We start from the raw sequence: 25,827 nt of genomic DNA on the forward strand, positions 1-25,827 counted from the left end.
AATTAAAAAATTATTTACATTTATTCACTTTTCTTCAAAGTATTAATGTACAGTATAAATTTAAATAATATTCTCCATAGAGTCACATTTTTTTCAACCCAGACTGTACAATACATCAGAGAATAATGAAAAACAAATACATAATTAAAGAAAAAAAGTATGTAAAAATTGCTCCTTAGAACTATGTGGCCATATTTTGAAAAACTGTTATCTTTTAATTAAACAAAACAGTATAATTTGAAAGAATTTGTTTGCAATACCCTTAACTAGCATATACACTATAAGGTTGAAATATCAATAACCACTCATTGGAAAAATGTTGCTTTCAAGAAAATGAAAAAGGTACATATCTATAGTAATTTTTGACAACTTTATCAAAATTAAGAACGTGAGTTGATATTTGTTTTAGAAACATACTGTGACATAACATTTGTTTTACAATACTTTTAATCAGCTTATAATACATAATCATGTATCAAAGTTTAGAAATACTCACAGGCCTCTATAAAATACTAGTAATTTGGGGGGAAATGCTACTTGCCAGTAGCTTATCCTTCTGGGGCTAATAGCTGTTTCAGGGGAAGGGTGATTTTTGTCACAAACCACAGTATGGAAGGAAAATGTTACCCTCACCCCCAACCCCAGAAGCTGCAGTTCCAATAAAAAGCAGCCCCTTTGAGGCAGAGGCCTAAAAGGAAACCAGACCAGTTTTCATGTGTAGTATGGCACTAAAATGAACAGTCTTTTCAGGCTGGAAATGTGACAATAAGGTATGTTGAGATTGCAGGGGGAACAAAATTAAGTAGTGCTTTCACGCAATTGCTCCAGAACTTGCCCTAGAATTTCATCAACTATGCCAATGTCAGGATTGATTTGCTGCACATTAAGTTCAGGCATTATTGTTCCTAGTAACTGTCCCACGTTAACTCGCAGGGATCGCAGCTTCACGCTAAGAAAGAGAAGATTGAGAACATCAGTTAAAATTACAGGTATGGTGAAGATAAGTTCAGCACTTTAAATCAGGGGTCAGCAAACTTTTCCAGCAGGGGGCCGGTCCATTGTCCCTCAGACCTTGTGGGGGGCCAGACTGTATTTTTTTTTGGGGGGGGGACAAATTCCTATGCCCCACAAATAACCCAGAGATGCATTTTAAATAAAAGGACACATTCTACTCATGTAAAAACACACTGATTCCCGGACCGTCCATGGGCTGGATTTAGAAGGCGACTGGGCCGGATCCGGCCCCCAGGCCTTAGTTTGCCTACCCATGCTTTAAATCATCATTTGCTCAACTGTTCATTCATTCCTTTCCCATTTCTATCACTATTTTATAGTCTGTTACAAATTTGACATACATTGTTTTAAAGAATACATTAAATGACACTTTAAACCAATTAAATTGAAATGTTACATAGAATAGAGATATTATATTGTAGCTCACCTTGTCTATTAATTTTATTTATTTAATATAGAAAATGTCTGAAAATAAGTTTCACCAGAAATAGTAAACAGTATTTATGTAAAACTGTTTTTGGTATTGTATAGATCATTTTCCTACATACTTGCTACAGCTACAAACAACAAGAAAAGGTTCATATGATTGCACCAGCAATCACATGCTACACTAGGACATTCATTCATTCAAAAGTAGGATTAATATCATGCTTCACCATCAAAACCTTTAAGTGGTTTACGTGGCATGTAGTATTTGGGTGCAATGAATTAGGTTGTTTAGATCAGTGGTTTGGATGGTGTAGCACGATACAGTGGTACCTTGGTTTGCAACGGTTTTGGATTACAACCATTTTGGATTACAACCACGTCAAACCCTGAAGTGTGTGTCCCTTTTTTTGGATTACAACCCATTTGTTTTGGGTGCCCCATTGGCGAAAGTGCGCCTTGGGTTACCACCTGTTTTGGTTTACAACTGGACCTCCGGAACGGATTATGGCTGTAAACCAAGGCATCACTGTATAAACAGCATTATGGAGATGCCTGAGTTTCCTTAGAACAGGGATAGCCAATGCACATCCCTGCCCCAAATGTTCTCATCATCTTTGACCACTGGCTATGGTGGCCGTGGCTGATGGGAGTCCAACAACATCTGGATGGCACCACGTGGGCTAGTCCTGTCTATGAAGATTGCCATCAGTTCCTCAAAGAGAAGAAAAGTAAAAGAGCTTCCTCACAATTATCTTATTCCTCAGCATTGCACAGCAACATGAGAATGTTGGGTGTGTTCTAGGTTGCAGTCTTCACTGACATGGCAAGGTGGGTGACGAGACCCCAAACTGGTAAATGCCCTGCTTGAACTGAGTGTGTGCTTCGTGCTTAGGAATTCTCTGCAATATGGATTCTTGGTAGACATTCATGTGCAAAGGTTTCCTGAAGGTAGGTTTGAAAATCGATGAAAGTGTACGTTTAGAGCCTTTCCATGCTTTTTCATGCACAAATCGGGCTTCTTAGTAGGAATATATACCTTTCTCCATTAGTTTTTAACTCTGCAAGTTCTGCTTTCAGCTGCTCACATTGAAAGCCCAGCTGAGTTTTTTCCATTTCCAGTAGTTCAATCTGAAAGTAAATCAAAGCTTTATATACCTGCATTTTTGAAAATGAAAAACAAAAGTGAAATACTTGTTACAGTATACAGTAGTACCTTGGTTCCTGAATGGCTTGGCCGCCGAACAAATTGGCTCCTGAATGCCGCAAACCCAGAAGTGAGTGTTCCGGTTTGTAAATGTTTTCCGGAAGCCTGATACATCTGATTTACTTACAATATTTTGGTTTGCACAAATCTGAACTAAACACTATTTTTCTATAGTAGGTCTTCTCTTTCCACCAAATCTGGCTACCTCAAGTCAAAGGATGTTCTCACTGGCTAATTTCTCAGTTCCAAAGAACTTTTTTTTATTTAAGTCTCACTGATTTCAAAGGCACTTGAATTCTGTAGGAAATGCATGCTCTGAAAGACCCTTTTATATACATTCCATTAAAATTAAGTTAAGGTAATGGATTTAAGGTTAAGTGTGAGACTGAAACCCAAAACAAGTAAATCTAAATATCAACCCAGCCTTTCTATGTACTGAATTATGAAACTTACCTCATTTTTATATTGGTCTCTTTCAACGCTGCAATTGTCCAGCTGTCTGAAAACATCACCCAGTTGCACAGCCATGTCATCTGCTTCACTTTTATTCTCAATGTTTTTACATTTACTACATTCAGATTTTAAGTTCTGCAGAGTATCACACTGTTGTTTCAGTGTTCTCATGTCTTTCAATGCCTGTTCATACAGAATGAATATCTCTTCTTTACTTTTTTCTTTAACTTTTTTGAGTTCTGCATCTGATATTATACTTTTTGTTTCTGTGGACTGAGGACATATTCCCTTTTGCACATGCTTGCCATTTGTATCCATTAGTTTTTGCTTTACCAGTGTTAATTCTTTAACCAATGTATCACATTGCTGTTGATATTTTTCTTTTTCACTGTTGGATGAAAGCAGTTGAAGGCTTAATTCATTTATCTTAATGTCTGCATTCACAATATCAGCCTCCGAAACATGAAGATGTTCTGTAAGTGTTATTTCATGTTCTGATCTGGACAGCTGATTATCTGCATTGCCCTCAGCTTCTTCCTTTTTTACTACAAGTTCCTCTGTTTCAGTTTGTGTTGCTGCAGTTCCTTTTGAACCATTTGTTTCTGAACAAGCATCTCTGTTCATAGAAATTTCTCCCTCAATATTACTGAAATCAACATCAGCCCCACCTTCAACTTTTACTATTGTGATGTCACATTCCAGAGTGTCAGGTTTTGGAGTACTGTTCTCTTCCAAAATGATAACATCATCATCATCTTGCTTCTTTTTCTCAAATGCTTGGCTAGTCACTTTTGTGATCTTAAAAGGTAGTGGTTCATCAGCATTAGAAAGTTTTCGTTTAAGGCTAAAGAAACAAAAGCAAAGAAACAGAAATCATATTACCAGTTTTTTCCCCTTAAAGGCTAAGCTCCAGAAAATGTTAATTTAAAAAACCAGCACAAGCAAATGGGGGAAGTAGGTGGAAATATTCTTGCATTTTATTTACCGACCTATTTTCAGGATCAGAATGAGGAGAAGATACTGATGTGCTGCTGTTTGATTTGTTTTGAGGTCTCGTAAGCGACACGTTTGAAGCTTCTGCATGAAACATTGGAATAGTTTCACTCAATAATGGAGGTGCACTGGACAAGGCAGCCGTTGTTTGTAAATACATTTCGTTATAAATCTGTAGAAACGGCATTATGTCATTACAATTAGAGAAGAAAACATTCACTTCCACCACTGCGACGTTTTCCTTGAACTCTCTGCAGTCACCACAAAATGACAACATATATGGCTGGATGGGCTGCGGGAAAAGCCTTGGCAGCTCAGTTACAGGTTTTAGCCATATCGCTCTACCTCGAAATTTGACTACTGAGTAAATTAGATTGAATGAGAATATGTAAACAGTCATCAAATATACTTACGCACAGAAACAGGAAGATTCAGGACACATAAAAGGAAGTGCAGTGGTACCTCGGGTTACATACGCTTCAGGTTACAGACTCCACTAACCCAGAAATAGTACCTCGGGTTAAGTACTTTGCTTCAGGATGAGAACAGAAATCATGCTCCGGCGGCGCGGCAGCAGCAGGAGGCCCCATTAGCTAAAGTGGCGCTTCAGGTTAAGAACAGTTTCAGGTTAGGAATGGACCTCTGGAACGAATTAAGTACTTAACCCGAGGTACCAGTGTACTTTTTTTTTACACGCAGCACATAGTTAAACTACAAAACTCTCTCCCACAGAAGGCAGTGCTGGCCACCAATCTAGATGGCATTGACCATAATCAATCATCTTCCACTGCTGTAACCTCTTTCCATGGTTCAAGTGTTACGATTATTCAGCATCCTCAGAGTGGAGAAGATAGGGAGATTGATGACAGCAGCATTTGTATCCAGCAGTGGAGCCAGGAAATAGTGAATTGCCTCCTCAACTATTACACTACTCTTTCTGCAGTTGGTAAAGCGGCAAGTGCCAACTGTCAATCCATGGTACACTGATCATAATCCTGCCTTCACCCCTAGGAAAGTTTATATCCTTGGCTAAATTCTGACCTGGAGAGAATGTATATTCAAGACACACAAAAATGGAGGAAGAAGCTAAAGTATCCTTTGCTGCTTTTCATGCAAAAAATGAACCTGGTACAGTATAGGAAAACTTGCAAGTAATTTAGCATTGCTTCCACAAACAAAGAAGTAAACATGTCAAGATAATCAGTCACGTACCTGCTGGCTAAGCTCCATCCTTTTCTTTAATTTCTCCCTGTCTCTGCATTGAGAAGAAAAAGTATCATGGTTTATGCTCCGTATATATATGCTTTCTAATATTAAGTTGTTGTTTTACGTGACCTTTTGCATCAATAACTTATGTTATAGCCCTCCAGTATTGAAATGGGTTAGTGTGTCTGGCTGCTGGTGGTTTGGGCCCATCAAGGGACAGCTGTGGGCAGCATCCCTGCATTGTAGAGGGCTGGACTAGATGACCCTCAAGGTCCCTTCCAACTCCACAATTCTATGATTCTATGTAGCTCACTGTAACTTCTAATGGTGAGAGCAAACAACCATTAGTGAAAAGGACAAAGTTCACTTTTGTATTGTCAAATGAAGGTATGTTTTGGACTAGTGAATTCTTTTGTGGATTTCTTGACTTAAACAAATAACAAAAACGTATTCGAAACATAATGGGTTTGCTAGAAGGAAGTATATTGTCCATTTAAAACTCTACAGAATAAACTTCCTAGTGCCTGTCTTCAAAATTGTTTGATGGAACACATTAAAAAGCCAACATTTCAACTTCCTGTTTTTATTCAATGCTCACCTTTTCTTAAACTTTTTCTCATATGGAATTAATAAATCATCATCTTCAGGTTCTTCATCCACATTGCAATTTCTAATTTTAAGAAAGGAATATATATATTTTTAATTCAGCTAGCAAATGCAATCTGAGAAAAAACGAATTGCCAAATTTCTCCCTATTTTACCTGAACTGAGGATCAGGGTTGTATGAACAATACCACTTCTCTGGCAATTTATCCATTCCATCTGGAAGCTTCCTCCATTTTAGACATGAATCACACTGAACCCAGGTTTGATCAGGGCGATTCCTGTAACGGAGTGTAAGTGGCATTAAAACTAAGCAAATATAATTTAAACCAAGAACAGATTATGACTGAGTTTTATGTTTTTAGAAAAACTTACTGGGAATCTTCAACCATCTCTTCTTGAGGATAATCCAGTTTCTTTGCTTGCATCTCATTCCAGTAATCATTTAGCTTCTCACCAAGCGCTTGCATTGTACGCCTAATAAGCAAGAAATACAAAGTTGTGTCTCAACAAAATACATTCTGTATAATATGAAACATACATTGACAGTTGCTACAGAAAGCAAGTACTACTGGGAAAGAACAATGAGCAGAAATATCACTTATGCATTTAAGGAAAACATACTAGAAATGTGCTAACGCGTAATCTATTTATTCCTTCCAAATCTTGAACTCCTAACAAGTTACAGTAGGATTCTGCATTTGGTTCAGATGCTTTTAAATTCCTCCCTTTAGGATATATTTGTGTAAATAATGCTAAAAACAAGAAATGAAGCCAAAGGGTGAGTTATAGGCAAGCTGTGTGATACAATGAGACGGCTCTAGTGCTCCTAACTGCAGAGTGAATGCTACAGAGACAGTGTGCCTGAACAGCACCCTACTATTTCTCTACCCAAGGAGGTAGGGTAGGTAAAGTGGTAATGACACCACTGTTGGGAGAGCAGCTCTGTATGCATGAGCAGAAGGGACTTCCACAAGCCTTAGGGCTCATGTGCTTGACTCACATAGCCTGGAGAACTTAAGTGACAGCAGAGCTTAGTTTGACCATTAACTTGTCATTACATATGGACCTGAAACTCTGGTGGTGATTGTTGCTGCTGTTATTATTATTACTTATTGTATGAAAACCTTCCCATAAGGCAGGCTTCCTTAAACTCGGCCCTCCAGATGTTCTTGGCCTACAACTCCCATGATCCCTAGCTAGCAGGACCAGTGGTCAGGGATGATGGGAATTGTAGTCTCAAAACATCTGGAGGGCCGAGTTTGAGGAAGCCTGCCATAAGGCATCTCAAAGTGATTCCCAATACAGATTGGAAACAAACTCTGGTTTATTGGTTAGTTTAACAAGCCAGCTCGTGGCTTGTTTAGAAATGTACTGCTAAGCCATGGTCTAGTGCAGACTGGGAATTTAGCTATGGCCACCCACTGGGATGAGTTTAGAGCTATTCATGGAATATAAGGCGACCAACTGCTACTAGCCGCAATGGTGGTGGTTCTATCCCTAGTATCTCATAGGAAGTAAGCATCTCAATACCAGTTTCCTTGGAATCATAAGTGCTATTGCACACAGCCCCTGCTTGTGGGCTTCCCACTGGCATCTGTTTGGCTACTGTGAAAATAGGATCCTGGAATACGTTCTTACCTGTATTCATTAGTATAATCAAAATCTTGTTTGTTATGGGTTGGCTTTAGGAAGTTGCATTCGATAATCCCAACTACACCTACTCCCATGTTGTTTGCCTGCAAAGGGGTGGTGGTGGGGTGGGGGAAGCATATAGACAAGGAAGATAGACCAACGTTTTCACCAAGAACACAAATTTCCAGTATTTTAAACAAAGATTTACACAAGTATACAAGTTCCATCACAAAAGATGCCAGAACAGGGATTATTCCAAGTTCAATTGCTTGGATAAAGAACTTCTTGAAAATGAAGTTTATTGTTTTAACTTCTAAGCAAGCCTCTGCTACCCCCTTTAGAATTTCTACTTAAAAGTAAATGGGAGGTTGAGAAACGACTTAGAATTTGGAGCTAGGTATTGGGGTAGATTGGCTTCAGAATGCTCAGACTTATTAGTCAAAGTTGGGAATGGCAACATTCAACATCAAGCAGTTAATCAGAACACAGTGGATACACATACAGTTCTGTCAGTTTAAGCATCACAGTGCTTTCAGTGACAGTAGTTCTTTTTTGGGGGGGCTGTTATTAGGTTGTTCTTGTTTTCACTTTGATTATGTATTTTGCATTTTTATATTGTAATTGTATCCTGTGAACCGTCCTGAGACCTGCGGGTATAGGGCAGTATATCAATTCAATAAAAAATAACAACAACAGTTACTTGCAGGGGGGGGGAATGGCTAGAAAGAAAAATGTGCAGTAAAGAAGGATGAAATGTTAATTCTTGACTGCACAAAGAATTCTCAGCCTTGTGTTTTAGATGTCAAAAACAACCCTTGGCTGGCTGCCCCCAGAATGTAAGACTTTACTAAATGAGCTGCTGTGATGTCATTGCATGTTTACAACTTGCTTCTCAGAGAATGACAAGGATTTTCAAAAATTTGCAGAAAACCGTTTTGATTAAAAGACAGATTTTTGTTGGTGTAGAAACCATTTTTTATAATGTTTTAAATATTGGGGGGGGGTTCTCCCATATATATATATATTTAAAATAGTAATTTAAAGAATAGCTATCTTAAAATTAATCTGACTATAAGCATGTTAAACCTACGTTAAACCTACATGCAGGTGTAAACAGAACTCCTGAAACAATGGCTCTATGTCGAACACACTGAGTTAAAAGGCTGCCCCTTTTTGCCGTTTGCAAAAGATTGGGGGCAGTTAGCTACTTTGTGTTTCTTGGATGGGGGTGAGACTGGGGCAAGGCAAGAATTAGGCAGTACAAAGAAAGGAGTAGAAGTGAAACAGAACATGGAGTAGAGTAATCACTCTGTTTAGTCATAAATTTAAATATTTTAATGTATAGATTGAGCAGATCAATTTCTATACATCCGTGTTTATTAAATACGTTAACATACCAATGGATAATTGGTCCACCGCGCTTTGAAAATATACAAAAATGGAATTTTACATCAACAAGACTAACTATAACAAGTTTCAATTAAAGTGTGGAAAGATGAACTATTGCTATATGAACTTCTCTCACCTTTTGCTGGTAGCCTACTCTTTCATAAGCCTTGATTAGTCTGTTTCTGTGGTACATCATCATTCCATAGTGGTCTTTATTTCGACAGTTGAATCCAAAAGTAATTCTTACAGTTTTGGGCTTATTTGTGTAAGTTAGGGAAAATATCAAAATATGGTTCTCTTCATACTGAAAGTTCATTCTAAACAGAGCTGTCTAAAAAGATAATTCCACTAGCCCCAAAGAATGTGAAAGAGTATTAACCATTAATACAAGCTACAGTACAAAATATAACAATCATTTTGTATATAGTAAAATAAATATATTGTATTTGAAAATAGATAGGTTTTTCTCTGGGGGAAAAAAACTTCATGATTACAGCGAAGAAAACTCAGTACTTTCAAATTAAACTACAAATTAAAGGAAAGTTAGTTAGATAAAACCTTTAATAAAGAGAATTATAATTTGTGAAGAAATAGCTTAACAACTTTTTTTCCTGTTTTAAGAACAGTAGCAATTTCTGATATTGTATTGATTATCTTACTTACTAAATGAATCCAAAGCCAGCGAGTTTAGCCAAATGGAGTAAAACCAAATTTAGGAATAAAAAACTATGCTTGCATAACACTGCTCCAATCCTAAAGTTGGTGACAAACCTAAGACCAATTTATTTCATTTAAAATTTAATATTCTATCCTATGGATCAGTTGCTTGTATTCTTCAATACAGTTCTGGAACAACTGAGCTTATGCATATGCATATGAACTGTATGCATACTGATATTAAAATAAAAAGGGATGATTATAATTTTGTTCTCTGACTAGCAAACTTTCACATTCTAACCAGTGACCATAACCATTTTTTTTAAAAAAAGAACTGCAACTATTTAGCAACTGCTTTCCTTTGCTGGCTGCCACTAACATAGGACTCTTGGTCACTCAAATTCCACCAGTCCCACTACTTTTGTTGATGGACTTGCCTCTAGCCTTTCCAGTTCTGTGCCCCATTCTGTAGGTTACATTGGAAATTATCCTTGCTCGTTTTTACGATATATCACCTCAGGACAACTGTATAGAAGGCACTACTAGAGCTAAGTGGTAATCCTTTGCTTTTTGAATAATCCCCCCCAAATTCATGTTACTAGGCTGTATACCATAGCCACTGCCAAAGCAACGAGAGTGAGGAGGTGATACACTACTATTGGGTCTTTCTAAAGAAGAGAGATATGCATGTACAAAAAACCTTGGATTTTTTTCACCTATGAAGCAATAGCAGGCAAGCCTAAATGGGAATGTTTCTGCAACATATCACAAATGACAACAAAGCTTCTTGCTTAAAATCATGCTTAAAATCTGAGCTGATAGTGGAACCAAGTGGGGAGAGAAGGGAAGAGAAGAGTCAAAGGTTTCACGTGCACTAGGCCAGCCGTTCTTGGTCAGTCTGCAGCAGCCCAAAGTAATAAAGGATACAGCCAGAAACTTCGGCCTGTAAACATCTCGCTCTATGTGAGCAAGGCTTTTGGAGACTAGTTGCGTTTGTACTTTCTGTCCTCTTATAATTATTTGCATCCTTGGTTTTAAATATAAGATACTGCAATAAGCCTGAAAAGGAACGGAAAGTACATGGTTAATTTTTCGTACATTTTGCAATTTAAAAGAAAACAAGTAACAAGTTTTCAGCATACAGCTTGTAAAATATGTAAATTGGAGTTCTATCCAAATTTTGCAAATTTAAGTCAAATGATATTAAGTAAGCAATCAGAACTCACATGGCACATTCAACATGTGTCCAGATTATACATAATGTTAAACACTGGATTCTGCATGTGTGGGACAGAACAGCGTGACACTGGCAGATACAGTGATTAGTAAGGTGTCTGCTGAATGTTAAAGAGAAAATTATTCAGTCCCCCTTCTGCAAAACCACCAGCATCAGAGAGAGTCCATCACAGTATATTTGTAGACTATTTCAGCCAGGAAGAATGCCCATTTGCACAGTGCAATTTCATTTCATCATCTTTGGGCTAGAAGTCTTACAACTTAGTGAAATGGAATAAATGAATGATGGGAAGTTTTGCTTCTGCACATGACTTTGGCAAACCGTTCTAAGCTGAAGCATTCCTTCTTCACCCACCCTAGAATGTTCAGTTTACATTGAGTTCATGAAACATCGTACCCTGACCTGTTCTCAATGCATGGTTGACCACATCTACGGAATGTGATAGTTATGTTCTTTTAAGTCTTGCTATATCAATCACTAGTTTAATAAGGAGGTTTTCATGCCTGTCCAATTCTGTGTTCCCTTTCCCAATCTTTAATCTATTGATGATTAATGCTTATATGCAACCTTTGCATTGTATTTGTGTTAACCAATCAGCAACAAGCACATATGTGGCAAGGCTGTAATATTCAATAAAAGGGACTCCCCGAGACATGCTCGGGAGATGCCTCCCATATGACACTTGTCATTCGTCTGTCGTTTATTTCAACCCAACACCTGGTGACCCCGACCCCGAACTTTTAAGATAAGCATATTTTAACAGTGATTTTTTTTAGGGTCCAATGCGAAAAGAACAGCTGTGATGATTCTGTATATAATACCACGTACAGACATAGTGGAGAATAACATTAGAACCAATAGGGAAAAAATGAATAGTGAGCATTACCCGTAATGAATAATCACTTTCAGGAACAATCTGATCTTGCCTCTCTTGTTTTTTATACCCTCTTCTCCCTGTTACTTCATCTAAATCAGCAGGAATCCTAATATCGTATTTATCTGTATCGAAATCAAATTCTGTTTGTTCGTTTTTCTCTCTGTGGAAGGACATTTAAAGAAACTTGAATTTAAACAATACTATATATAAATACAGCAATAGCAGCCCTCAGTAATGAGCACCATTTAAAGTATTATTAAACATTTCTCTGAAGTTGTAGCTTAACATTTCTGGAGGGTACATCATTATCTCTCCTTGATTTATGCTATGCTGCTACATTTTAACTACCAGTACATACTTCTAACTAGACAGGGAAATTCAACCATAGCATCTGGACTCTGTTAGCAATGCTATAGCCATCTTAAAAACATAAAATACGTTTCTGTCTTTTTGTATTTCTGAAGCCAACTGACGATTCCCAGGTAAGATCCTCCCTCTATTGTGTGGGCAGGTAGTTCCTCCCCCTACTTGGCCTGATCACCTTGGCAGCACTTCCCCAGGCGGGATTGGGCAACTGACTGAGGTAGGCGGAGACCTCCAGGTATCCTACCTGGGGGGAGACAAAGCCAAGCCTGTGCTAATGGTGCCGCATAGGGTCCAGGGGCTGCCCACGACCACGCAAATGACGCCCCCCATTTAATGTGGGGAGCGGTCATTTTGACTCTACAGTTTCCTGACGAAAGCAGATCAGGCTAGTCAACTTAGCAGAGAGCCCCATTTGTTATTTTATATGCTTATTTTATGCCTCTCCTAAACAACTGAGAACTCTGTCTGTTGGGTGTTGATAGAATATTAATTATCCTGAAATCAAATTGGAACTAAATCTCTGTTAACTTAAGTCTTTGTCCTCTGAAAGGTATGGCCAAAACAGTCAATTGACTTGACAGCAAGGAGAAATAGCATAATGGACAAAACCTTTTAGCGCTGTATACTTGCATATGCCAAGAATGCTATGGAAGAAACCTGGGTGTTTGTCCTTTAACCATTTGCATTCTGGGATATTCAGTTGCCAGCAATGAAATGGGAGACTATTTAGCATCTTCCAACTATTCCAACTACGTATATATAGTTGGTCAAGCATGCTCCCCTTTATCCTTGGCTTCTATTCTGTAGGAATATGGCCCGTTTTTCTTTCACTAAATAGTGTTGAATTTCACTTTGCGAATATTATTTCATTCATTCTGCTTTTTCCTCCTCCATTGTATTGTTGAAATTTTTAATTGTTAAAAATAAAATATTGAATTTGCCTTATGCTTTATATTGCTTGAGGGACACGTCTCATACTCTAATATCTTAGGAAAAGGGGAAATGCAAAGCCTAGTGTTCCTTAGATTTCACCATTGTTAGATACTCCTTGAAAAGTAGCAATAGCTGGAAATGATCCTAAACGATTTCCCCTTTAGCAAGGGAAGAGTACATAGCTCTCTGGTCCCATGGTGAATGAAAATATGGAAAGGAAAGCTTTAATTTCTGCTGGTGAAAACAGCATGCACGGTAGAGAAGTTGTGCACATTTATCACTAGAGAGAGCCATTTCCCTGTTCACAATATACCTGCAATTTGGGGGAAATATAATGTAAAAAGTGGCCCTTTCATGGTCTGCAATTATAAAATTTGTTTCAAGGGAACGTATTTTAGATGTTTGAAGCAAAGTTAATTTCCATGTTCAGTTTACTACGCTAAAAGCACATGGTGAAACTTCCCCCAAGACTCAGAGGGACCTGTGTCAAGTGATTTTTGGGAAACATTTTTCATGGGAGTTCATCCCAGATTGCTTGATTCATCCATGATTAACATTAGAATTTGAAGTAAGGTAGATGGGGTGAAGTAAATATAATGTGTCCTAAAAGAAATATAAACAATAAAGCAGTAACATATAATGCTTTGTTTACCAATTTTGTGCAACTATATCAAATTAGCACACATCAATGCTGCATTACCAGCTCGACTATTAACAATGGATTTTCTCTCACCTTCGAAGGTTCCAAATAATTATTCTTGTTCCTTTTTTCCCTATAATAGCATCAAGCTCTGCAAGCAGCTCCTCTTCAGTAGGAAACAGAGAATGTTCCAGGATAGCCTTCAAGCTGGCTGCTGATTTCTCACGTTTCATTAATTCCCGTATATTATATTAAGGAGTTGGCATATTTAAGAACTGTTAAACCTTGCTCAGATAGCTTATAGCCTTTTCCATCTAAATCTCTCCTGAATGAATAAACTGATGAGCATTTATTGTGCGGCTGCCACTTAAAAGTCCACCCCATAACAAGAGACTATATACAACTACAATGAAATATTTAAAACTATGATCCTATGGTAATCGGTTATGTGTAATTATGTTGTTACAAACCATAATGCATATAATTAAATGGAACACATCTGTTGTCAGCTTAAGCCTTTTAACCTGCCTTTCATACTGCATGCTCCTATTTAATATCCAAATCAGGAAAACTGTAGAATACAGTCATACCTTGGGTTACAAAGCTGCAGGTTGTGCGTTTTCGGGTTACTGACTGTGCCGAACCCAGAATTACTCGAACAGGTTACTTCTGGGTTTCGGTGCTCACACATGTGCAGAAGTGCAAAATAACGTCACATGCATGCGCAGAATCGAATCACACTAGTATGCAGACACAGCGCTTCAGGCTGTGAACGCTGTGGGTTGCGAACGTGCCTCCTGGACAGATCACGTTCACAACCCAAGGTATGACTGTACTTTTCTAGTTCCAGCCTAGGAAAAAAATCTCATTTTCTGCTGCTGCCGTTTACTTCCTTTCAACCTTACAATTTTATGTCATAAATTTATATGCTGCTCTTCAATGTAATTTCCCCCTGGCAGCTTACAATAAAAAATACTAAAGAGACCTGCAACAAAATGTTGCAACGAGGTGTGCCCTGTTGATTTTACAGCCAGCTATGCTCTCCTTAGCATACTCCATTCCATTCCATCTCCCACAACAGCCACTGAGCAGCCGGTGGAAACTGAGCATGCTAAATCATCATTGGCCTCTCTCTTTTTGGAGGGGTGGGACACTTTTTTCTATAGTGGTATCTCGGTTCTCGAACTTAAACTGTTCCAAGAGTCCTTTCGACTCCCAAAACCATTCAAAAACCAAGATGTGGCTTCCAATTGAGTGCAGAAGCAGCGTCGGATGTTCGGCTTCTGAAAAACGTTCACAAACCAAAACACTTACTTCTGGGTTTGTGGCGTTTGGGAGCCAATTTGTTTGGCAACTAAGCCGTTCGGGAACCATGGTTTGGCTGCACTTCTGAGTTCTGTTTTATTATATATAAACATGTGTCTTTAGAAGAGGCTGCAGTGATTGTTGGACTGTGATAGGTGTAAATCACCTGACATCATTATGTCATGTGACCAAGAGGTGGGTGATCAGGTCCACCTGTCAAAGCTGGCATGCAGTGAGTGGTGGTGGATTAGGATAAGGTCCACTAGTCAGATCCAGTTTGCCACCTGTGATATATACATTTAAAGGTAGAACAATAAAATCATAGAACAAAAAATAAAGCCTAGTAACATAAAACTAGTTAACATTAATTTCTTCAAGAGTTAAAAGTCTGAGAATAGAAATAGCTATTCATCTAGCACCGAGGAGACATTAGCATAGACCCCAAGCCAAGCTTCTGTGGTGAGAGACTTAAATTCTATTGGAATACAGTACTGGTATACAACTACTGCCCAGTATATAAGAAGTAATGCTGGAATAAGAGATCATCTTGAAAAACAGATATCCCAGATACAATCTATCACTTGGGCTTCAAAATCATCGAAAGGATATGTTTCTTGTTGAATGTTATAATGGGAACAACTACATGTTCTGCCTTCGTAACTTCCAAGAAGGTTTGTGACAACATGCCCACGCTCATGATTTCTCCATTCTTGGTGAAAACAATTGCATCTTTCCCAAGGCGCATCGATCCTGATTTAAATCCATTTCCATACAATCCAACTGGAACACGGCCGTTCAATGCAACTTTGTCGCTGAAGCCAAAGCTGAAACACATGAGTTTGAAAAGAGGGGGAAGTGCTTATCATAGTGCTGTGCTGCTTATGAGATTTGATTTAAATCAGCGGATTCAACTACCCAAATCTGTAGTGGAGTTAAAATAAACCAGCTGCTGTTCCTAAACAGTATTCTTCTTTCAGCTTCAAACATAATGTAACACTTTATTCCTGGCTAATTCATATTTTGAAAAATACATTGTGATAATCATGATGCAGAAAAAAATGGTATCTGCTAGTGCACGTTACTTGTGATGTAGACAATCTACCAGATTGTATTGGGTGTTAGGGGTGGGGGACACACTGCTCTTTCTAGGGTAGTTTGCTCACCTTTGGGTTCCCACCCTGCTTTTGGCTCTCACCTGTGGTTCCTACAAGCTGTCAGCATGGGAAAGTGACCACACCCTGGTAACAGCTTTGACTGGCCAGTTAAACCAGGTGATGGTAGCCGATGGGTCTCAAACCCTTGCTGAGTTATAGCTCCAGCAGATTGAGGAAACAGACCAACACAGATAGTCAGAAGCACATATACATGGCATTTATACTTACCCAAAGAGCACCCTGGATAAAGGCCACTGCATTTGCACCTGTCTCATTGTAAAATACACTTTAGACCATACAGAAGTGCCGGTATTAGTTTTTCATGGGCACATAATCACATAATTGTGAATCATTTATGTTGTCTAAACTGAAGTACAATAAATTTGGTGTCCTAAAAAATGCAACTTTCTTACATTATACTTTTACGAGCATGCAATCAAAAGCCACAGACTGCACACACCACTAAAACTTTACCCACCTCAACATCTTATGCAACTTGTCTGCATTCATACCATTTCCATTGTCCATAAATGTTAAGCATGTGTTCTCATTTATAACAGTTTTGTCAATCCACATCTGTTTTGCATTCACATCAGGATCGTAGGCATTATCTGAGAATAAAGAGTGGTGCAAAAATTAAGAACAAGAGTAATCTTCAATAATAAAAACGGAACCACCCTGCTGGATCAGACCAGAGGTCTTATCTAGTCCAGCACCTCATTTCTCACAGTGGTCAACCAAATGCCTAAGGGGAAGTCCACAGGCAGGACAATATTTCTGTATTTTATTATTATTTATTGAATTTATATACCACCCTATACCTGGAGGTCTCAGGGCGGTTCACAGAATAAAATCAAAATATAAAACCACAAAATAAAACAACAACCCAATAATGCCCCCCCGGCAAACCCCCCCACATTTTTAAAGGGCACAGGATGTCAATCAAATCAACCAAAGGCCTGGTTAAAAAAGAATGCTTTTGCCTGGTGCCTAAAGGTGTATAATGAAGGCGCCAAGCGAACTTCCCTGGGGAGAGCATTCCACAGATGAGGAGACATTGCAGAGAAGGCCCGTTCTCACGTTGCCACCCTCCGGACCTCTCAAGGGGGAGGCACACGAAGAAGGGCCTCAGAAGATGATCTCAGGGTCTGGATAGATTCATACGGAAAGAGGCAGTCCAACCTGGTCTCTGAATTCTGCACTAGCTGTAGTTTCTGAACCATCTTCAGAGGCAGCCCTCCTACGCATTGCAGTAATGTAACCTTGAGGTTACCGGAGCATAGACAACAGTAGTTAGGCTATCCCTGTCCAGATAGGGGCGTAGCTGGACCACCAGCCAAAGCTTTTTATTAGGGTCTTACAGCACAACCTACTCAGAAGTAATCCCCACTGAGTTTTATGGAGTTTGCTCCCAGGTAAGTGGTAATGGATAGCAGCTTTAGTTTGTTAAAGATGTAACAACCAGTTAGAAAAAACTGCTCCCGTGTAATATATAAAACAAGTATGGCTTAGCTTGCAAAAATACAATGTTGTTCACATACCTATAAGTTCAGCTGCAGCACTGAAAGGCCAGGTGTGACTGGTAGAGTTTGTGTGCAAAAATTTTGGACATAGCTGAAACAACAGAAAGTGTACACATTAAAATCAAAATAATTAAACTTCTAGGTACATACATCTGCAATGTACATACAGATGCAGTGTTGCAATGCAAAGCAGTTACGAAGTTTTACTTTAGATAAACCATCACAAATATACACCATCTGCAAAATTCATTAAAAGGCACTGTAAGAACGAAAGAAAACATGGTACGCAGAAAGGTGCAATGCCTCATTGACTCAGAAGTATATTGAGTTCCTGACCCAAAAGCTTTACACACCATGGGGCTCAGCTGGGGATTGGTTTCTATTTAAATAATAATAATTCTGAAGGTTTTAACAAATTGAGCACTAAAATCCAAACACGTTTATAAAAAGATAATAAAAAGCAATATCAAAAAAGAAGAATAAAGAGAAAGAAAATATAAAATAGAATGCTTATGATCCTTACAAAACACAATTATATAAAAAGAAGAAAAATAACAAAAAGAATAGAAAAATAGATGAAAAGAACTCCTACCTCCCTATCTGACAATTATCTGAAACAACAATTATTCAAAGTCAGGAGTCAGCAACCTAAGGCCCATGGGCTGGAAGTGGCCGTTTGGCTGGCCCACGAGCCGCCCCCAAGGAAAACCTCAAATCGAGCATTTTGAGGACGTGGGATCCAGCAGGTGTCAAAAAGCGGGCTCCCCCCTGCCGGCAAGCTCTGTTTTTGAGCTCCGAGAGTGAGGGGGTCATAGCTGTGATGCATCGTACAAAACACTTACTTTGATGATACGAAGCTGCGAGACTGTGAGACATCAGCGGTCAATTCTTCCAACATTAAAAGCATTCAATGACTGTATTGTGAGTACCTTCTACATTTGGATTAAAATTTGGAGCTGCTCTATCCCATTTTTCCATAAAATTTTGATTTGAATTGCCTCTCAGGCTATTTGTCAGCTGCGCCATCTCAGCGAATTCTTGTAGCTTATATTGCCAGTCCGTTATTGTCGGGACGACTTTTTCCTTCCACCCCTTTGCCACCAAAGTCCGAGCTGCAGCCACTGCATATAAGAATACCTCTCTAAAGGTATTCAAGATGTCCCTGCCAACAATGCTGAACAGAAATGCCTTGGGTCTTTTTAAAAAGGTTATTCCAAACATTTTTTAAATTCCTCATAAATTAAACCCCATAACACTTTGATCTTCCTACATGTCGACATGTGATACATATTGCCATTACTCTCACCACACCTCCAACAAATATTCGCTAAATTTTTATACATCTTAGATAGTCTTGAGGGGGTCAGGTACCATCTGTGTTGTATCTTTAACATATTTTCTTTGACGTTATAACATGCCGTAAATTTCATATTTGTTCTCCAAAGATCTTCCCATTCGGCCATCATTATTGGAGGTCCAATATCCTGTGCCCATCTTATCATTGTTGCCTTAACCTCCTCCTCCTTGAGCCGACCCCTGTTCAAAGTGTTTAACATGTGCACTCTAAATCAGTTCCCCCCCCCTGCAGGATGTAACTTTTCCCAAATCCCCCCCCCAAGTCCAGCTTTAAATTCTTGGTCATCCAGACAGCCAATATGACTCTTCTAATGTCCTTCTAGTAATCCAAACAGATATTTCTCCAGTTTCTATATAAAAGCTCTTACAAAGTTCTTTTAAAGAGTTTCAGCAATCTCAGCCAAGTCACAGTCCAAAATTATTGCCAAATTGATATTCATCCAGTCTTCCTTCCTTGCGGTTCCTTTTCCTCCCCCTTAGATTCTCCCCGTCTTTCATCATTTTGATTCACTGGGGAAGAAGAGACGTGTTTCTTATTTCCTCTGCCTGATCTGGCATCCCCTCCAAATCGCTTTCCTCATAAGAGACCATAGCTTGAGTTGTATTGCAATTACCTGAACTGCCAACATCACCATCTGTAGGTTGTTCATTTTTCTACGAAGTGAATTTCCCCACCACCTCAACAGAACCTTTCAGCCCTTCCACTGGTGAATGGTTTCTAAATGCACAAGTCCCCACAACCTTTTTTGCAAAGAAGGTGGGACACAGAGAACATTTTCCTTCCTTCTCCAAACTGTACCTTCCTCTCATGGTTTGCTTGGTTCACATGTAATGTGAAGGCAGCCTCTGATTTCTTTCCTACCTGGCCTACAGCAGGAAGGAGCACAGCAGGGAATTTCTAGTAGAAACTGTGTTTATGGAATACAATCTTACTCAGCTATGAGTGATCGCTGAAGAAGAGGAGGAGGAAGAATAAGAAGCAGCAGCAGCAGCAGAGAATCAAGGGGAAGTGGCATCAGTATTCAAGTCAAAGAACTGGTTGCCAGATGTGAAATATATTGACTTTTTCCCAGCTCTCCAGGGCATTTCAGGACATAAACTTTTGCAAAACAATCTAATTTGGTGGGGGATACCCCTTGGGAGAAACACCAGTGTTAGAAACTTGGATATACCAGCTAGGCACCAAATGGCTCCTTAAACCAAGATTACAGTCGCCAAAACGAAACGACTAGTTGCAACTGGAGCCCCCAAAGGTTTCTGTCTCCTTGGCCTTTGTGTCCTTCTCCCAATGTCCAGTAAAGGTCATAAAGACTAAGAGTGAAACATCTGGGACAATACTGCTTGCTGACAATAAGTTTTAGAGAACAGGATTTTGATAGGGTGGCTCTCCATCCCTCATTCTCCTCTCTAAGTGGTTTTCTGAGAATATTAGTTGCTGACTAGGAGATCACAACCTCCGCATGAATGACTCCAGAGTGCAAACATGGAAGCAGCAGCAACATGTTCTTACTAAAATCAGTTGAAAATCTACCAAGGATTGTGAAAGAAAATCCAAGACCAGACAAAGATTTACAAAAACAATACATCTCTTATGAGACATTCTATGTGTTCCCCATCAAAAGCAATATTCTGGAAAGGGCATAATATTACTTTGGGGTGGAACTGTTCATCCTCCTCAGCTGTAGCTACATGCATCTGTCTTCCACCTGATGCATCATCACAGTGCAAACACAATAAAAGTGTTCTTGCCACTCCCTTTAGACTGGTTATTTAAGCCGGAAACAAAGGAAGTGAAAGGGTATTAGAGTTGCCCCTCAGGCTTACCATATTTTTCGCTCTAGAGGACGCATCGGACCATAGGAGGGGGAGAACAGGGAAAAAAAGAATCTCCCCCTCTCTGCTCAGCCCCTTCCATTTCTCCTCCCGCTTCACTGAAGGGGCGCTGCGCAGAGAGGGAAAACTGTGCAGCGCCTCTCCAGCGAAGCAAAGCCTGGAAAGAAAGAGCGATCGGTGTGCACCAACCCCTCCCGCTCTCCAGGCGGCTATCCGCAAGCCTTCTAAGCGCAGTGAGAACTCCCGTTGCTCTCCGGAGGCTTGCGGATAACTGCCTGGAGCCCCCGGAGCACAGCGGCAGTTCGCATTGTGCTCCAGGTGCTTCAGATGGCTATGCACAAGCCTTCGGAGCGCTGCGCTCTGAAGGTTTGCGGATAGCTGCCCGAAACCCCCAGAGCGGCAGTTCTCGCTGCGCTCCAGGGGCTTCAGGCTTCTCCTTTTTAGCTGCGGGGCTGGGGCAGGGGAAGCCCGAGCTTCCCCCGACCCCAGAACAGGTTGGGGAGCTGTGGTCCCTTCTCCCTCCTGGGGAAAAGCCTGCAAGAGCCACTCAAAGCTTGTGTCCTGCCTGCCTCCCCCCTGCATTCGCTCCATAGGACGCACAGACTTTCCCCCTTAGTTTTTAAGAGGGAAAAAGAGTATCCTATGGAGCGAAAAATACAGTAATTTGATAGGAAACCCAGCCCCTGCAGGCAGGTTGGGCTTCACAGTGTAGCAGCATGTAGGTAATATTGTGTCAAAGACTGAGTGAGCTTCAAGCAGTCTTTGCTATGCTTCTGTCCAATTTGAACAATAAGCTTGCATCTATAGTCAGCTGTCATTATCTCCCCAAATCACTCTGGGAGAAATTCATTGTAGTTGTAAGGAGATTGTTCTGTCAGTGCAAGCATTTTAGCTTACCAGTGTGCTGCTCTGGGGGTTCCCTGACCTGTTCTGAGCCCATTTCAGGGGCTCAACTGTAGCACCCTGCTTGTGGTTAACGCTTAGCTGGAATGAAATACTCAATGCAGCAATAGAGAAATTAAAATAATAATTTATTTGTCTGACAAATAAATGATGGCACAGTGGTATATGGTTATCAAAGCTCTGCCCCCTTCCAGCCCTGATGGCCAGCACTTATATTTCCTCAGCCCAGCCCCCTTGCTCCTCCTTTGGCTGCCTCTGTCCAATCAGCCTGGTTGAAATTCCTATTGGCTGTTTGCTAGAACCAATCATAAAAGATACACCCATTTCCTATTACCTTTTATGGGAGAAAAAGAACTATATTTCCTTCTATCCATAAATGGCAGACAAGTAGCCATATATCTTACATTTGCCTCAACAAGGCACCTTAATTACCAGATCACCTTTTGCCCCTGTTGCCCCTGCATTCCAAAACAAATGGCTAAAACAAATGGCTCGTGGTATTAAATTCTATCTAAACAGAGATCTTGGGTTCACATTCTCACACACCATCAATGAAATAAGAATCTAACATAAGAATCTAACATTTCTTACTTTCTAAATCCTTTGCCTAATTACATTAAGCCAACAAATCTCATACATAACATAGATAGCTTTTTAGAAGAAAAGGCCTTTGCAAAGTAAAAAGAACTCAGTAAAAAACAGCTTCAAAAGAAGCCTCTTCAGTTTACACCCCCCTTTCCCAGCCAGCTGCTTTTCCCATTAGCTCTTCCCAAAATTTATTGCCCTTTAACTCTCTCAGTATACCTTAAACCTTAGGAAAATATGGCTAGAGTCTGATGGGAGGCAAATGGTATTATTTTCTGTTAAACAATAAATCTTACTATTTACCAACTCTTAGTGTTTTTGCAGCTTGATTGTATTCTGTAATATGTAGGGTCAGTGTAACATTTGCTCCCAGCCTGTAATTCCCTTTTACAACTTTGAGAAACTTGTCTCCTGCTACGGCTATAAATCAGGGGGGCCCTTGTTCAGGAGAGCAGGAAGATAAACAACTGCCAAAGTACTTAGCCAGCTGGTTTCTGCCTGGCATGAAACATACAAACATTTGCAAATATATCTTTAAGCTCATTTTAAAATACAGGCCTTGATCAGATGCCTCACAACTAGGCACACAGTAGACTTAAGTCACTCCTGGCTGCTACAGCAAAAGCAATACTCCCACCCACTCATCCACAGATAAAAATTAAACTGAAACACTCTCACCCCTCTCCCTAGCCCAGAGGTCAGCCATGCCAACCCAGGAATTTTATCTCCCTCCACTCAGATGCCTTGACTCAAGGCCAGGGGCAAGTGCATTTTCCAGGGATGATGGGGCAACTCATCTCTTGCAAGGAGATGAGCAGCAAATGGAAAGCAGGGAGAAAGGACAGAAGTTTTCCTACACTGCAGTCCCAGCTGCTGCACCTCTCCTGCAGTTGCCCAGGGTCCTGAAAAGCTGAAAACCACCCATTCTGGGAAACTAAGAAATTATGCATAAGAGCCTATATCTTTCTAGCTGTTGCCATATTTTCTGTGTATAGCTGTAACTTAATAAAAATTTACCAGTGATTTTAACTTGCATAGATCACTGCCTGGTAGTTGGAAGGTAGCTCCATAAACAGATCCCTGCTGAAAGGTGATGAGGGCATGTTTTAAACTGTCTCACAAAAAAAATCCTACAACTGAGGGGGAAAATCACATGGTGTCTATGGCACACAGTGTATTTCATCAGTTGAAGCTTATATACCAGTTATGGTCCCTTGCAGACAGAAACAGTGTAGCCATAACTTTGGTACCACTTACATAGCTTTACTTTTGCTTAGAGTTATTCACAGTAACCTCCAGATAGATATTGAAATGCACTAGATATACAGCTACCTTTGAAAACTCTCCTGAAATTCTAGGACATGGGTAGGCAAACTAAGACCCGAGGGCCGGATCCAGCCCAATCGCCTTCTAAATCCAGCCCACGGACGGTCCGGGAATCAGCGTGTTTTTACATGAGTAGAATGTGTCATTTTATTTAAAATGCATCTCTGGGTTATTTGTGGGGCCTGCCTGGTGTTTTTACATGAATAGAATGTGTGCTTTTATTTAAAATGAATCTCTGGGTTATTTGTGGGGCATAGGAATTTGTTCATTTCCCACCCCCCCAAAAAATATAGTCCAGTCCCCCACAAGGTCTGAGGGCCAGTGGACCGGGCCCCTGCTGAAAAAGTTTGCTGACCCCTGCTCTATGACTTGGTAGTCCAAACTATAGATCAGGCTTCCTCAACCTCAGTCCACCAGATGTTTTTGACCTACAACTCCCATGATCCCTAGCTAGTAGGACCAGTGGTCAGGGATGATGGGAATTGTAGTCTCAAAACATCTGGAGGGCCGAGGTTGAGGAAGCCTGCTATAGACAGACTAACTAGGACCTGCCAGCAAGGAACACCTGCTACTGGGACCAGTTCAGTGTGCTGGTACAAACATATAAGGCCCCAAACAGCTCAGGATCAAGTTATTTGAAAGACCACCTTACCCCTTAAATACCCAGTAGATCGCTGTGGTTTGTGAGAGCGCTTCTCCTGCAAGATCCGAATATCTCAGAAACCCACTCCACAATAACTCAGAGCAGAGATTTTATGTGGCCACCCTTGTTCTGTGAAATAGCATTCCTATCAAGATGCACACAATGTGTCTACCGAGACGAGTTGCTGTGCTCACTAGACCTGGGTATCTTCACCACAGCCAGAGCATACATTATTGCCATTTGTCAGGCAAAAGCAACACTACTCAAATCCTGCCTCTGCTGACTCCTCCCCTCGAATTGCTGGAAAGCGAAAGCTAAAAATTAGGGCAGTTTCACCCCTCCCGCGCTTCCTTCCAATACGAGCACCGTATTGTGTGCGCCCCCCTTCTCACGCAGAACCTCGCCCCCACGAGGGCACAAAAGGAGCAGGCAGTATTTACGACGCGCGTGGCGACATTTCAGAGGTGTCAGGAGCCTGCAGCATTGCAAAAAGATCGCCAAATCTAGATAAGAGAGCCAAACTCCTCCGCCTTTAGGGAGATGCACGGGAAAGAGAATTTGCCTCTCCCGCAAGGATGGGATTAGCCCACCAGCGGCTGCCTCTTATTTTATTTTGCACAATTTTTTGCACAAGAGTCAACTTGGAACGGCAGAAAGGGGTTTCTCTAAAGAGAAGCCTCGGAGCGCTTCCGCTCCGCGCTGCTGAGAGAGCAAAAGGGACAGAAACCGGGGGGGGGAGGGAGGAGGAGGTTCCCGCAGCCCAGAAAAACCGCACATTTAACTTCCCAGAGAGGATTTGCAACCGGGCGCCCCGAGAGCGCGAAAGGCAAGAACTCGAACATCTCCACCCGCGGCGGGTAAAGCGCCTACGGGACGACGCCCCAAACCTCGCCTCTGCCTCGCAAGCCCCATAAACGCAACCTGCCGCGGCCCCCTGCGGAAAAAGCAGCAGCCGCCGCCTCCCCGCCCGCTCTCACCGCACTCAGAGGAATCCCGTTCTCCTTTATGGCCGACGCCATCTTAGCTCCTCCAGTACAAAAGCCGCTGCCGCAAAGAAGCTTCCTTTTTCCCAGGCCCCTCTTCTTCAGCGCAAGTTATTTCCGGGGAGGAGACTGGGCGGAGCTGGAAAAAAATCAATAATTTTCCCTTCGCTTTCCTTTGCGGCTGGCGCTGTTGTTGATTTGGCTCAGCCGACGGGCAAACGTCACGGAGGGCCGGCCGCCGCTTGCATGGCCTTTCGGTTCCACTGTTTACGTCTTCGGCTTCCCTGCTCTGCACGTGTGTACGCAGAGAGCGGGGAGTTCAAGTTGAAGGCATGATGCAGCGGCAGTTTCTCATAGCGGCCGGGGTGGGCTACTTCTCTGGAACGCAGCCTGTGTAAAAGTGAAGGGAGAAGGGAACGGTTAATCATTAATACTATCTACACATAGTAAATTCCAGCACTCTGCTAGGATGGCTACACAAGCTCAAACTCAAAAATGCAGTTATTTGCAAAGTCTAAATCAGACAGGTCAGGAGGCCGTTTCCTGTCTAACCAGCTATCTGAAACTGCTGATGTTAGCT

The 25,827-nt window shown here is 40.8% G+C and overlaps 1 protein-coding gene across 1 annotated transcript; it reads right to left on the reverse strand.

Moving 5' to 3' along the window:
* Window positions 1-25,574, reverse strand: MORC3 (MORC family CW-type zinc finger 3). Its single transcript, XM_081908724.1, has 17 exons — window positions 25,242-25,574; window positions 17,637-17,709; window positions 16,574-16,706; window positions 15,551-15,765; window positions 13,730-13,877; window positions 11,707-11,857; window positions 10,511-10,642; window positions 9,063-9,182; window positions 7,544-7,641; window positions 6,278-6,379; window positions 6,061-6,183; window positions 5,898-5,969; window positions 5,306-5,348; window positions 4,090-4,265; window positions 3,101-3,944; window positions 2,480-2,571; window positions 1-949 (listed from the first exon to the last, which is right to left on the reverse strand). The coding sequence occupies exons 1-17, from the start codon at window positions 25,281-25,283 to the stop codon at window positions 799-801; spliced, it is 2,715 nt and encodes a 904-aa protein (XP_081764850.1). The 5' UTR covers window positions 25,284-25,574; the 3' UTR covers window positions 1-798.
* Window positions 25,575-25,827: the final 253 nt, after the last annotated feature.

Source organism: Podarcis melisellensis (assembly GCF_964234715.1).
Source record: "Podarcis melisellensis genome assembly, chromosome: 4".
Classification (NCBI taxonomy): domain Eukaryota; kingdom Metazoa; phylum Chordata; class Lepidosauria; order Squamata; family Lacertidae; genus Podarcis; species Podarcis melisellensis.

Excerpts from the sequence above, each read along its gene's own strand:
- MORC3 (XM_081908724.1), bottom strand. The coding sequence starts at position 25,283 with ATGGCGTCGGCCATAAAGGAGAACGGGATTCCTCTGAGTGCG. Across the intron at positions 10,643-11,706 it reads AAAGTGATTATTCATTACGG|GCTTATTGCAGTATCTTATA; the intron begins GTAATGCTCACT and ends GTTCCTTTTCAG. Across the intron at positions 5,349-5,897 it reads GAGAAAAAGTTTAAGAAAAG|AGACAGGGAGAAATTAAAGA; the intron begins GTGAGCATTGAA and ends TTCTCAATGCAG.